This window comes from Oncorhynchus nerka, linkage group LG25 (assembly GCF_034236695.1).
Source record: "Oncorhynchus nerka isolate Pitt River linkage group LG25, Oner_Uvic_2.0, whole genome shotgun sequence".
Classification (NCBI taxonomy): domain Eukaryota; kingdom Metazoa; phylum Chordata; class Actinopteri; order Salmoniformes; family Salmonidae; genus Oncorhynchus; species Oncorhynchus nerka.
Window position 1 is genome coordinate 17,375,505 of NC_088420.1, and position 14,555 is coordinate 17,390,059.

A 14,555-nucleotide genomic window follows, 5' to 3' on the forward strand; every position below is an offset into this window, starting at 1 on the left:
CTACCTTTGTACCAACTGTAATATCATGGACACTGCTGTGAAGAAAAGAGAAGACAGGAATGTTAGAAGCAGTATAGATGAAAAATTGAAACTGCAAAAATCTAGGGTTAAGGAACTAAGAGGTTCACTATTGTGTAGTAAAGATTCAAGAATCCACAAAATGGTAGAGAAAAAGCAACAGCTAGCCAACTAGATTAGTTTATCAGTTGCAGAAAAGTTGGAAAATCCAGTCAGTCAACATTTGCACAATGAGGCTGCTCAATATTTGTTTTATTGTCCCAGGTTCTAACCTTAAACAGGAGCTATACAGGCTGCCTAGCCAACAATACATATTGTTCTGTTAAATAAGAGCTGGATGTCACGTCAGATAGAAAAGGCTGAGTTCAGACCAAACACTTCCTTACTCATATGCAAAAATCACCTACACTCAGCACTTAGGCCTGTACTGAAGTCAATGACTAATGTTCTGCATGGTCCCTTTTTGACTAGATTCAGTGAAGTTTTACAGCTCGTCAGTGTGTGGTCCTAAAAAAACTGAAATGATTTACCTCTGGTTTGTTCAACCATTGCTATGGGCAAAATTAATGGGGAAAGAATAGGGTTTTGTAATAAAACGCAGAAAATAAAGTCTGTGGTTAACACAGGCTTATGAGCTCTATTACATTTTGTTCTATGAGATAAATAGCAGGCAGTTAAATATGAACATTATGAATGAAGCTTTTATGAGAGTTGTTTTTTATACTACAGTAATGCTTAAAAATTCACAAAAAGTTACATTAGCTGATGAAGATTATCACATTAAACAAAATGTATAACATCTCTTAATCCTGTGTGTTTACCACACACACCTTATTTTGTATTGTTTATCCAAAAACAGCATAACATTTTTCCATAGGCTTTCCCTGTTATAGGAAACCTATATAATTTGACGAATTTTGCTTAACAAGTCACATAATAAGTTGCATGGATTCAATTTGTGCAATAAAAGTGTTTAACATGATTTTTAAATGAATACCTCATCTCATCATGAATACCTCATCTCATCTCTTTAAATGAATACCTCACCCCACCCATTCATCTGTAAAGCCCCTCAGTCGAGCAGTCAATTTCCAAACACAGATTCAATCACACAGTTATTAATTACACTTTGGATGGTATCAATACACCCTGTCACTACAAAGTTACAGGCGTCCTTCCCAACTCAGTTGCCGAAGAGGAAGGAAACCACTCAGGGATTTCAACAGGAGGACAATGGTGACTTCAAAACAGTTACTGAGTTTAATAGCCGTGATAGAAAACTGGAGGACAGATCAACAATGTTGTAGTTACTCCACAATACTAACCTAACTGACAGAGTGAAAAGAAGGAAGCCTGTTCTGAATAGAACTATTCTAAAACATGCATCCTGTTTGCAATAAGGCACTAAAGTAAAACTGCAAAAAATGTGGCAAAGCAATTGACTTTTTGTCCTGAAAGTTATGTTTGGAACGAATCCAATACGACACATTACTGCGTACCACTATCCATATTTTCAAGCATAGTGGTGGCTACATCATGTTATGGGTATGCTTGTAATCGTTAAGGACTGGGGAGTTTTTCCAGGATAAAGTGTAACTGAATGGAGCTAAGCACAGCCAAAATCCTAGAGGAAAACCTGCTTCAGTTTGCTTTCCACCAGGCACTGAGTTGAATGCACCTTTCAGCAGGACAATAACCAATCACACAATATGACAAATCTATACTTGTAAATGAGATTTCTGAATTTCATTTTCAATCAATTTGAAGACATTTCTAAAAACATGTTGCTTTCACTTTGCCATTATAGGGTATTGTGTGTAAACGGGTGAGAAAAATCTATTTAATCCACTTTGAATTCAGGCTGTAACAACAAGCTGTGGAATAAGTCAAGGGGTATGAATACTTAGTGCCTTCACAATCTAAAAAAAATTATATACCGTTTCTAAATAAGCTTTTTGTACAATTAAAAGGTCAAATGCACTGCATTTCAAATAGTTAGGAATAATCTAATGAATGCTTGGCATCATGGGAAAATCAAAAGAAATCAGCTAAGACCTCAGAAAAAAAATTGTAGACCTCCAAGTCTGGTTCATCCTTGGGAGTCATTTCGAAACGCCTGAAGGTACCACGTTCATCTGTACAAACAATAGTACGCAAGTATAAACACCATGGGACCACGCAGCTGTCATACCGCTCAGGAAGGAGACGCGTTCTGTTCCCTAGAGATTAACGTACTTTGGTGCGAAAAGTGCAAATCAATAGCAGAACAGCAGCAAAGGCACTTGTGAAGATGCTGGAGAAATCAGGTACAAAAGTATCGACATAACCTGAAAGGCCGCTCAGCAAGGAAGAAACCACGGCTCCAAAACCGCCCCAAAAAAACAGACTACGGTTTGCAACTGCACATGGGGACAAAGATCATACTTTTTGGAGAAATGTCCTCTGGTCTTTTGGTGTACTTCCGGGTTGGAGCGAGCGGTCGCATCTGCACTCGGTCCGCAGGTAGTATTACATTTCATTACATTTCATTACATTTCATTATAGTACAACGGTTTGATTTGTCTAATCTTATCAATTTCTTCTTAGCTAGCTACACAGCCGTCTTTGTATCATAGATAATTGCGTAATTATCGTATTTCGTCGTCCTAACGCAGTCTACACTGCCCTGCAGCTAGCCAGCTAGCTAACGTCCACCGTTAGCTAGTCCACCGTCTACCGATTAGCAGCACAACTATTACACTCAACTGAACGACTTGATTAGTGTAGTGTTAGCTAGCTACATAGTTGTCTTTGCTGTCTTCGTACCCAAGATAATTGTGTAGTTTAGAGTGTGTAGTTTTATGTCGTCCTTAACATAGGAGACTCTGCTAGCTAGCCAACAGCTAGCCAACGTCTACCGAACAGAACTTCTGCACTCAACAATCCGGTCGCATTTCGCTTCGCTCCACAGGTAGTATCACATTTTTCATTTCATTTCATTACAGTACAACGGCTTGATTTGTTTGATCGTAGCTAGCTACATAGCTAGCTACACAGCAGTCTTTGTATCAAAGATAATTGTGTAGTCTAGAGCGATTTCCTAGGTTAGTTAGCCAGCTATTGTCGTTCTTTAACGCAACGTAACGTAATCAACACTGCTAGCTAGCCAGCTAGCCCCGAATAGCAGCACAGTAGAAACTATTACACTCAACGGAACGACTTGATTAGTGTAGTGTCAACAACGCAGCCAATGCCAACTAGCCTACTTAGTCAACAACGCAGCCTCTGCCAGCTAGCCTACTTCAGCAGTACTGTATCATTTTAATCTTTTTAGTCAATAAGATTCTTGCTACGTAAGCTTAACTCTCTGAACACTCGTGACGTGTAGTCCACTTGTCATTCCAATCTCCTTTGCATTAGCGTAGCCTCTTGTGTAGCCTGTCAACTATGTGTCTGTCTATCCCTGTTCTCTCCTCTCTGCACAGACCATACAAACGCTCCACACCGCGTGGCCGCGGCCACCCTAATCTGGTGGTCCCAGCGCGCACGACCCACGTGGAGTTCCAGGTCTCCGGTAGCCTCTGGAACTGCCGATCTGCGGCCAACAAGGCAGAGTTCATCTCCGCCTATGTCTCCCTCCAGTCCCTCGACTTCTTGGCACTGACGGAAACATGGATCACCACAGACAACACTGCTACTCCTACTGCTCTCTCTTCGTCTGCCCACGTGTTCTCGCACACCCCGAGAGCTTCTGGTCAGCGGGGTGGTGGCACCGGGATCCTCATCTCTCCCAAGTGGTCATTCTCTTTCTCCCCTTACCCATCTGTCTATCGCCTCCTTTGAATTCCATGCTGTCACAGTTACCAGCCCTTTCAAGCTTAACATCCTTATCATTTATCGCCCTCCAGGTTCCCTCGGAGAGTTCATCAATGAGCTTGATGCCTTGATAAGCTCCTTTCCTGAGGACGGCTCACCTCTCACAGTTCTGGGCGACTTTAACCTCCCCACGCCTACCTTTGACTCATTCCTCTCTGCCTCCTTCTTTCCACTCCTCTCCTCTTTTGACCTCACCCTCTCCCCCTACTCACAAGGCAGGAAATACGCTCGACCTCATCTTTACTAGATGCTGTTCTTCCACTAACCTCGTTGCAACTCCCCTCCAAGTCTCCGACCACTACCTTGTATCCTTTTCCCTCTCGCTCTCATCCAACACTTCCCACACTGCCCCTACTCGGATGGTATCGCGCCGTCCCAACCTTCGCTCTCTCTCCCCCGCTACTCTCTCCTCTTCCATCCTATCATCTCTTCCCTCTGCTCAAACCTTCTCCAACCCATCTCCTGATTCTGCCTCCTCAACCCTCCTCTCCTCCCTTTCTGCATCCTTTGACTCTCTATGTCCCCTATCCTCCAGGCCGGCTCGGTCCTCCCCTCCCGCTCCGTGGCTCGACGACTCATTGCGAGCTCACAGAACAGGGCTCCGGGCAGCCGAGCGGAAATGGAGGAAAACTCGCCTCCCTGCGGACCTGACATCCTTTCACTCCCTCCTCTCTACATTTTCTCCTCTTCTCTCTCTGCTGCTAAAGCCACTTTCTACCACTCTAAATTCCAAGCATCTGCCTCTAACCCTAGGAAGCTCTTTGCAACCTTCTCCTCCCTCCTGAATCCTCCTCCCCCTCCCCCTCCTCCCTCTCTGCAGATGACTTCGTCAACCATTTTGAAAAGAAGGTCGATGACATCCGATCCTCGTTTGCTAAGTCAAACGACACCGCTGGTTCTGCTCACACTGCCCTACCCTGTGCTCTGACCTCTTTCTCCCTCTCTCTCCAGATGAAATCTCGCGTCTTGTGACGGCCGGCCGCCCTACAACCTGCCCGCTTGACCCTATCCCCTCCTCTCTTCTCCAGACCATTTCCGGAGACCTCCTCCCTTACCTCACCTCGCTCATCAACTCATCCCTGACCGCTGGCTACGTCCCTTCCGTCTTCAAGAGAGCGAGAGTTGCACCCCTTCTGAAAAAACCTACACTCGATCCCTCCGATGTCAACAACTACAGACCAGTATCCCTTCTTTCTTTTCTCTCCAAAACTCTTGAACGTGCCGTCCTTGGCCAGCTCTCCCGCTATCTCTCTCAGAATGACCTTCTTGATCCAAATCAGTCAGGTTTCAAGACTAGTCATTCAACTGAGACTGCTCTTCTCTGTATCACGGAGGCGCTCCGCACTGCTAAAGCTAACTCTCTCTCCTCTCATCCTTCTAGACCTATCGGCTGCCTTCGATACTGTGAACCATCAGATCCTCCTCTCCACCCTCTCCGAGTTGGGCATCTCCGGCGCGGCCCACGCTTGGATTGCGTCCTACCTGACAGGTCGCTCCTACCAGGTGGCGTGGCGAGAATCCGTCTCCACACCACGTGCTCTCACCACTGGTGTCCCCAGGGCTCTGTTCTAGGCCCTCTCCTATTCTCGCTATACACCAAGTCACTTGGCTCTGTCATAACCTCACATGGTCTCTCCTATCATTGCTATGCAGACGACACACAATTAATCTTCTCCTTTCCCCCTTCTGATGACCAGGTGGCGAATCGCATCTCTGCATGTCTGGCAGACATATCCGTGTGGATGACGGATCACCACCTCAAGCTGAACCTCGGCAAGACGGAGCTGCTCTTCCTCCCGGGAAGGACTGCCCGTTCCATGATCTCGCCATCACGGTTGACAACTCCATTGTGTCCTCCTCCCAGAGCGCTAAGAACCTTGGCGTGATCCTGGACAACACCCTGTCGTTCTCAACTAACATCAAGGCGGTGGCCCGTTCCTGTAGGTTCATGCTCTACAACATCCGCAGAGTACGACCCTGCCTCACACAGGAAGCGGCGCAGGTCCTAATCCAGGCACTTGTCATCTCCCGTCTGGATTACTGCAACTCGCTGTTGGCTGGGCTCCCTGCCTGTGCCATTAAACCCCTACAACTCATCCAGAACGCCGCAGCCCGTCTGGTGTTCAACCTTCCCAAGTTCTCTCACGTCACCCCGCTCCTCCGCTCCCTCCACTGGCTTCCAGTTGAAGCTCGCATCCGCTACAAGACCATGGTGCTTGCCTACGGAGCTGTGAGGGGAACGGCACCTCAGTACCTCCAGGCTCTGATCAGGCCCTACACCCAAACAAGGGCACTGCGTTCATCCACCTCTGGCCTGCTCGCCTCCCTACCACTGAGGAAGTACAGTTCCCGCTCAGCCCAGTCAAAACTGTTCGCTGCTCTGGCCCCCAATGGTGGAACAAACTCCCTCACGACGCCAGGACAGCGGAGTCAATCACCACCTTCCGGAGACACCTGAAACCCCACCTCTTTAAGGAATACCTAGGATAGGATAAAGTAATCCCTCTCACCCCCCCCTCCCCCTGAAAAGATTTAGATGCACTACTGTTCCACTGGAGGTCATAAGGTGAATGCACCAATTTGTAAGTCGCTCTGGATAAGAGCGTCTGCTAAATGACTTAAATGTAATGTAAATGTCTCATGAAACAAATAGAACTGTTGGGCTATAATGACCATTGTTATGTTTGGAGGAAAAAGGGAGAGTCTTGCAAGCCGAACAACACCATCCCAACCATGAAGCACGGGGGTGGCAGCATTATGTTGTGGGGGTGCTTTGCTGCAGGAGGGACTGGTGCACTTCACAAAATAGATGGAATTATGAGGCAGGAAAATTATGTGGATATATTGAAGCAACATCTCAAGACATCAGTCAGGAAGTTAAAGCTTGGTCGCAAATGGGTCTTCCAAATGGACAATGACCCCAAGCATACTTCCAAAGTTGTGGCAAAATGGCTTAAGGACAACAAAGTCAAGGTATTGGAGTGGCCATCACAAAGCCCTGACCTCAATCCCATAGAACATTTGTGGGCAGAACTGAAAAAGCGCATGAAGCATACGCAAGGAGGCCTACAAACACGACTCAGTTACACCAGCTTTGTCAGGAGGAATGGGCCAAAATTCACCCAACTTATTGTGGGAAGCTTGTGGAAGGCTACCCGAAACGCTTGATCCAAGTTTAACTATTTAAACGGCAATGCTACCAAATAGTAACTGACTGCATGTAAACTTCAGACCCACTGGGAATGTGATATAAGAAATAAAATATGAAATAAATAATTCTCTACTATTATTGACATTTCACATTCTTAAAATAAAGTGGTGATCCTAACTGACCTAAGACAGGGAATCTTTACTAGGATAAAATGTCAGGAATGATGAAAAACTGAGTTTAAATGTATTTGGCTAAAGTGTATGTAAACTTCCGACTTCAACTGTATGTCTATGAAAATTCCTTTTTAGTATTTTTTTTTTTACCAGAACCATACATAATGCACATTCACTAATAACGACTAACTTCTTGTAGCAGGCATTCTAGAAAAAAAATGTAACAGGTCTCAAACACTAGCCCACATGCTAGTGAGTAGCCAGCTAATCTTTATATTTCAAGTTTAGCGAATTTGGATCCACTTGCTAACTAACAAGACAGAACAGTTGAATTGTTTGGAACAGCATGCTAGCCTGTCCACTTTGTTCTGATATAATTGTGCTTCATGCTTATTGCACATTTACAAAACAGACTAGACACCTAGTATAACAGTCTTTGGCTAAAATGGTGTTAGCTGTATGTGAAAAACCGAGTAGTTGCAATGTGAGGAGTTGAGACATAAAAAGGGTATTGTTAGGAAAGTTGATGTCTCCTCTAGTACAGTAAATTGTCTCAATGTGTTTCGTTGTCCATATGACTGATTCTGTTGGACCAAACTCAAACACTAATAGTGAGTTGAAACCGCTTGTCATAGAGGAAGTGATCTGATCTGTGTTGTTGTGAGTGGCATGGGGAAGGGATTGGTGTGTGTAAACAAAGAGGAAAGAGGCGAAGCGAAAGGCAAAGCAAACCGTGCGTTTCTATGAGTTTATTTGGACCCATGCTTGTCACCTGCCTTCCCGCCTTTGGGACAACGACTCCCATTGTTAGGGCAGACATGAGCATCTCATCACTGTATTCAGATCTCTGGTGTAAAATGGGTAGGTGCACACAGCACAGAAGGAGACGAGACCAAGTGGACATAAAACGCTGATGAAAACTTGACTCTTGCAATACAAGCCCTACTTGGGAGATCGTCAAATGGTTCCCCACTTCCAACTGTATTCACATGTTTAATGTACATAATATGTACAAGAAATAATGTTAAAAAATGTTTTAAATGAAGCATGTAAAAAATAAATATAGACCTATCGTTCTATGAAAATAAAGAAAACTGTTTATTGATACACTACTGCTTAGAACTATTTAAGATGTGCCAAATAAATTGGCTCCAGCTCAGGGCTCCAGCTATGCACTTGGTTTGCCAACTTGTTAGCCAAGTGGCTAGCTTGCAAGAGCAAGTTTTGGTTACAGCAGAGACAATCCCCTCCTTGACCAAAATCCATGCTGCCCAAATTTGTTTAATACGTACATTTTATATTATCGTTTTTTCAGTTTGTAAAGAAATATTGCCCCTTGTGTGCACTGCTGGTAATACCATACACACCAATATGGTACAGGGACGGTATGAAACCATCTGGATACCCCCCAACCCTAGTCTATTTAAACGCATTCCCTTGATAACCCTCATGTTAAAGGCCAATAGAGAAAACAGTGCAAACATTCCCTTTCCCACAGCTCTGCCCGTGAAATATTAGTCGTATTTGGGATCTTGGCCCCGCCGACAGTCAGTTGAAGATTAACCTCATGCGCAACAAGCAGGAAACACAGCCTAAGAGCTGCCTCAAGCTTCCTCCCATCTCCAACCCTTCCTAAATCAACATTTGACAGATTAGCCACTTGTGATCACTAAAATCGTTTTACCACTGGCTGAAAACAGCGTTGACAAGGCACTGTTATTTAGGACAATTGTGTGCCAAATATGTCCCTCAAACTCCCCAGACCCAAATATTTACAGCCATGAAAAATAAGTTGAGGTTTCGATGCCCACAGGCAACTTTTGCACAAAAATAAATACTTACCACTTTACACATGTTGAAACCTATTGGAAAACAAAACTATTTTCCATGTCAAATTGACATGTTTTCAGAGTAGGCTTGACACTAAGTAGACTAATAAAGGATAAACTGACGGGAAGAGGGAGGATGAGCGAGCTCAAATTACAGGTCAAATCACTCAATGCTCACACCAAGTCATTGCATGCGAAGAAACCGGGTCAACACTCACCACCCTTATGGGGGTTATTCGGCATCAACAATGAGCATCTCACAATGCTACAAGAATGAGATGTAAAAATGTATTCCAACATACGCACAAAAAAACTAAAGGTTTATTATCAGATATTCACAACGAATTAACTTGTACCGTACATTTATAAAATATTACTTAAATAATGACTTACTCTAGTTCAGTGACGTAAGTGGATCCCATGGGATACAAATCAGTCTCTGGACGGCTGGAAGGCAGAAATGTGGCGTTAATAACAAGCCTGGTAGCTAAGTCACATTATATTGTCTTTTCACTTGACCTAAACTTCAAGTTGCTGCAAATCTAGCATAACGATGTGTCTAGCAATATTAATTAATAACATTTTTTTTTAAATGTTCAAGTTTAGAATATTGTTCGTCTCTGCAGTAGAAACGGACCTTCAGAACAAGATGCATAGCCACGTTGTTGCCAAGACTTAACTAAAGCTAGCAAATATATAGTTAAATTGTCAGTCATTTAACAGTCTGCTGTGCTCGCTAGACAATACGGTAGAATATGATGGAGAACGTTCTAGTTAGTTAAGTAACATCGCACTGCCACAGGTGGTTTCAAAATGTTCAGTGCAGTGGCTAGCTACAACATGCGCAAAAGGCAACACAGATGAGCAAAACTACAGTGCTCAGTCCACGCAATATGCACCAGTTGCTTGAATGTCTTGCTTTTATAAGATAACGGTAGAGAACAATTGAATTCAGACAAAAAGTAAAATGTTAATTTTAAAAATAAACACACATATAGCCTGCTGGTGTTAATTAAAACACCAAAGCAACGATCTAACATTAGTGGGTCTATAACGGGTACACAGAAAGCAGTTTTACCATGTTTCCATCGCAACCAAAATATAACACCGCTCATTTTCGTTACAGGATATAGCAATTTACAGATAATTACTTAGTTAAATACGTGCATATTCGTTTGTAGCTCTTTTCTCGTGAACATAACTTCTACATTGAACTTACCCGTCCATTGCACAACACAAAACTAGATAGTTACACAGTTTGATTAGACCATCAGGTCTGTTTTGCTTGGCCGACTTTTCTTTATATCCTTACAAAATGGCGGAGAATAGAGACACGAAACGTGATTAGCCTAGCTAGCTAGTAAAGTTGTGGGCGTTTGAGACGAGAAGTGGGCGCTGCGCTGATAGGATAAGACGAAAGTTGCCAGAGAGGGGCGGTCTCAAACTAAGTTTAAATTTCATTGTAAATGGTCAGTTACAAATCCATTCTGCATGATGATGAAATTAGTTTATGCATTTTCATAATTTTTATGCAGGATTAATTTGTGATGGAACTGCGTATATGTTTTCAGAGACCGTTCTGCAAGGTACCCTGAACGACTGTAAGGGAAATGGACAATCAAGTATTCTTCATATGCCTAAAGAAAAAATAAAGGACAAAGATGCTATCAATTATGTCCATGTCAGTAAATTTTTTGGCAATCTATCCAAATTACTTGGCATGCTATGATTTCCAAAAAAACGATTATCCTACAGCTGGGCCTATAGGCACAAAGTCGTTCTTGTTTCGTAAGATGTAGGCATAAATCTGTGAGCATGTCATTGGCAAATGTATGAGATACTGGGAAGACAAAAACAGTCGGGAATTTATTGTTTAAAATCTTCACCTCTCTTTGCCGATGTCAGTGCATGGGCTACCCTGTGCAGCTGCCTGATCGGACATTTATCTAGGCGGATTGGATTTCAACCTTGTTTGGCATCAAAGGCTATGGGACTCTTTGATGTGGTAAAAACTCTGTAGTGGACAGGGAGACCGAGCCCCCATACCACCTGGACCTAAGATGCCTCACTGCAATGGCAACATCCTATACAAAAAAAATCTAAATTCCTCTACCCTTAATTTAAAATGTAACAATTAAACAATAAGACAACATAAGGAGAGATGGGTTGAATGCAATTGATGTAAAATGGCATAACTAGGCTACACTGACAACGACAAATGTGCAGATGAAAGATAATAATCTATTAAAATACAATGTACGTTTTTTTTATTAACATGTGCAGAAGATTTGCATCATGTCAACATATACTGAACAAAAATAGACGCATCATGGAACAATTTTAAAGATCATGTAAAAATCTGTCAATTGAAATAAATACATTTGGCCATAATCTATGGATTTCACATGACTGGGAATACAGATATACATCTGTTGGTCACAGATACCTTTAAAAAAAAAAGTGGAGTCATGGGTCAGAAAACCAATCAGTATCTGGTGTGACCAACATTTGCCTCATGCGGCATGACACATTTCCTTCACATAGAGGTGATCAGGCTGTTGATTTTGACCTGTGGAATGTTGTCCCATTCCTCTTCAATGGCTGTGTGAAGTTTCTGGATATTGGCAGGAACTGGAACATGCTGTCGTATATGTCGATCCAGAGCATCCCAAACATGCACAATGTGTGACATGTCTGGTGAGTATGCAGGCCCTAGAAAAACTGGGACATTTTCAGTTTCCAGGAATTGTGCAGAGCCTCGCAACATGGGGCCGTGCATTATCATGCTGAAACATGAGGGGATGGTGGAGGATGAATGGCACGACAATGGGCCTCAGGATCTCGTCATGGTATCTCTGTGCATTCAAATTGCCATCGATAAAATGCCAATTGTGTTCCTTATCAAGGTTATGCCTGCCCATACCATAATCCCCCCGCCACCATGGGGCACTCGGTTCACAACGTTAACATCCAGTGGCCATACACGTGGTCTGCGGTTGTGAAGCCGGTTGGATAAATTCTCAAAAACGACATTGGAGGCGGCTTGTGGTAGAGAAACAAACATTCAATTGTCTGGCAACAACTCAAATCAATCTTTATTTATCACATGCGCCGAATACAAGAAGTGTAGGTAGAACTTACAGTGAAATGCTTACTTACAAGCCCTTAACCAACAGTGCAGTTTAAGAAGAGTTAAGAAAATATTTACCAAATAAACTAAAGTAAAAAATATTTAAAAGTAACACAATAAAATACAGTAAGTAACAATAACAACAGCTCTGGTGGACGTTCCTGCGATCAGCATTCCAATTGCACTCTCCCTCAAAACTTGATACATCTGTGGCATTGTGTTGCGTGACAAAACTGCACATTTTACTGTGGCCTTTTATTGTCTCCAGCACAAGGTGCACCTGTGTAATGATCATGCTGTTTAATCCGCTTCTTGACATGCCACACCTCTCAGGTGAATGGATTATTTTGGCAAAAGATACATGCTCACTAACAGGGATGTAAAAAAAATTAGTGCACAACATTTGAAAGAAATAAGCTTTTTGTGTATATAGAACATTTCTGGCAGTGTTTATTTCAGCTCATGAAACATGGGATCAAAACTTTACATGTTGTGTTTATATTTTTGTTCAGTGTACATACTGTACATACACTGAATAAATACTGGAAGGAAATAAACTTAATGTGTGCCAATTGCAGTGGAAGCTCCTCAACTCACCTGCCAACAGTATCTCACAAGCATCTCTGTATATCAGGTAACACACCATAAATAATTACCTCACATGCTCCCTTTCAGAAAATTACCTTTCTGTTTGGGTGCAGGTGATACACCTGCCCATTGATGAATAATTGATGTGTCCACCATAGACCAGACCAGACTAAAGCCCATTGTTTCTCTAGACTCATAGCCTACACCATTCATCATCACATAGCCAAAATACATTGAGCTACAGTACAGGTCTGTCTGGGGCTGCATGTTCTGAAAGGGAATATGTGAACAATTTTATTCTGATAGTTCCAAAGATGTACCCCTACCTAACAGTGTGAAATAAATACATGAGTAATAATGCAAGACATACTAATATAAAGTTGCTTCTTATTTATACAAATCCAAACATATGGTTCAGCTATCAGAGCCATAGATATACCTCAGGGATTCTTGAAAGACTGGACAATCAGAACTTTTTTTCCACAAATATTTGTCTTAATATTAACATTTAAAATAGCCTATATATTTTGATATAAGTATCAGCTGTCCCACCATGTAAAGAAACAACCTGTTTTATTAAATGCAACTAACTGGATGTGCTAACTCTGTCAGACGCCATCAGACGTATTTCATACTTCCCGAGTGGAAAACTCGGGATCATCTTTCTCCGAGTTAGCAAGTTGGAAATGTCCAAGTTTCCTACTTCCAACTAGCACGTAAACGCGGCAATAGAGCCGACATGGAAATGAATAATATTGAAAGTATTTTGAAAACTTCTCAAACAAATCTTTCCCTTCATAAAATTCCGCTAAATGTATACGGAACAAAAATATAAACGCAACATGTAAAGTGTTGGTTCCATATTTCATGAGCTGAAATAAACGATTCCAGACATTTTCCATATACACAAAAATCTTATTTCTCAAAAATGTTGTGCACAAATTTGTTTACATCCCTGTTAGTCAACACTTCTCCTTTGCCAAGATAATCCACCTGATTAAGTGTGGCATATCAAGAAGCTGCTTAAACAGCATGATCATTACACAGGTGTAACTTGTGCTGAGGACAATAAAAGGCCACTCTAAAATGTGCAGCTTTGTTACACAACACAATGCCACAGATGTCTCAAGTTGAGGGAGCATGCAATTGGCATGCTGACTGAAGGAATATCCACTAGAGCTGTGTGCAGATCATTTAATGTTAATTTCTCTACCATAAGCCGCCTCGAACATTGTTTTAGAGAATTTGTCAGTACGTCCAACCGCAGACAGCGTGTAACCATGCCAGCCCAGGACCTCCGCATCCGGCTTAGTCACATGCGGGATCACCTGACACCAGCCACCCGGACAGCTGATGAGACTGAGGAGTATTTCTGTCTGTAATAATTACACCTGAAACCCCACCTCTTTAAGGAATACCTAGGATAGGATAAAGTAATCCTTCTCCCCCTCCCCCCCCCCCCCTTAAAAGACCTAGATGCACTATTGTAAAGTGGCTGTTCCACTGGATGTCATAAGGTGAAAGCACCAATTTGTAAGTCGCTCTGGATAAGAGCGTCTGCTAAATGACTTAAATGTAAATGTAAATGTAAATAAAGCCCTTTCGTGGGGGAAAAAATAATTCCAATTGGCTGGGCCTGGCTCCCCAGTGGCTGTGCCCATTGTGCGCCACCCTATGGGACTCCCAATCACAGCCAGTTGTGATACAGCCCGGGATCGAACCATGGTCTGTCGTGACACCTCTAGCACTGAGATGCAGTGCCTTAGACTGTTGCAACACGCGGGAGCCTACACTCCATCCAAATCATGGCC

General features: G+C 42.8%; 1 protein-coding gene across 4 annotated transcripts in view; it reads right to left on the reverse strand.

The window, feature by feature from the left end:
* Positions 1-10,363, reverse strand: part of LOC115109087 (polypyrimidine tract-binding protein 1-like) — a 31,710-nt gene extending 21,347 nt beyond the window's left edge. Inside the window, exons 1-3 of one of the 4 annotated variants that reach the window (XM_029633672.2) lie at positions 10,246-10,363; positions 9,420-9,473; positions 5-32 (exon numbers count right to left, since the gene is read on the reverse strand). In XM_029633672.2, the coding sequence (XP_029489532.1) occupies positions 5-32; positions 9,420-9,473; positions 10,246-10,253 (90 nt within the window). In that variant the 5' untranslated portion in view covers positions 10,254-10,363. Of the gene's footprint in view, positions 1-4; positions 36-9,419; positions 9,474-10,245 lie in introns of all 4 variants that reach the window. The other 3 variants (XM_029633671.2, XM_029633673.2, XM_029633674.2) reach the window with 3 other exon arrangements.
* Between the last annotated feature and the right edge of the window lie 4,192 nt (positions 10,364-14,555).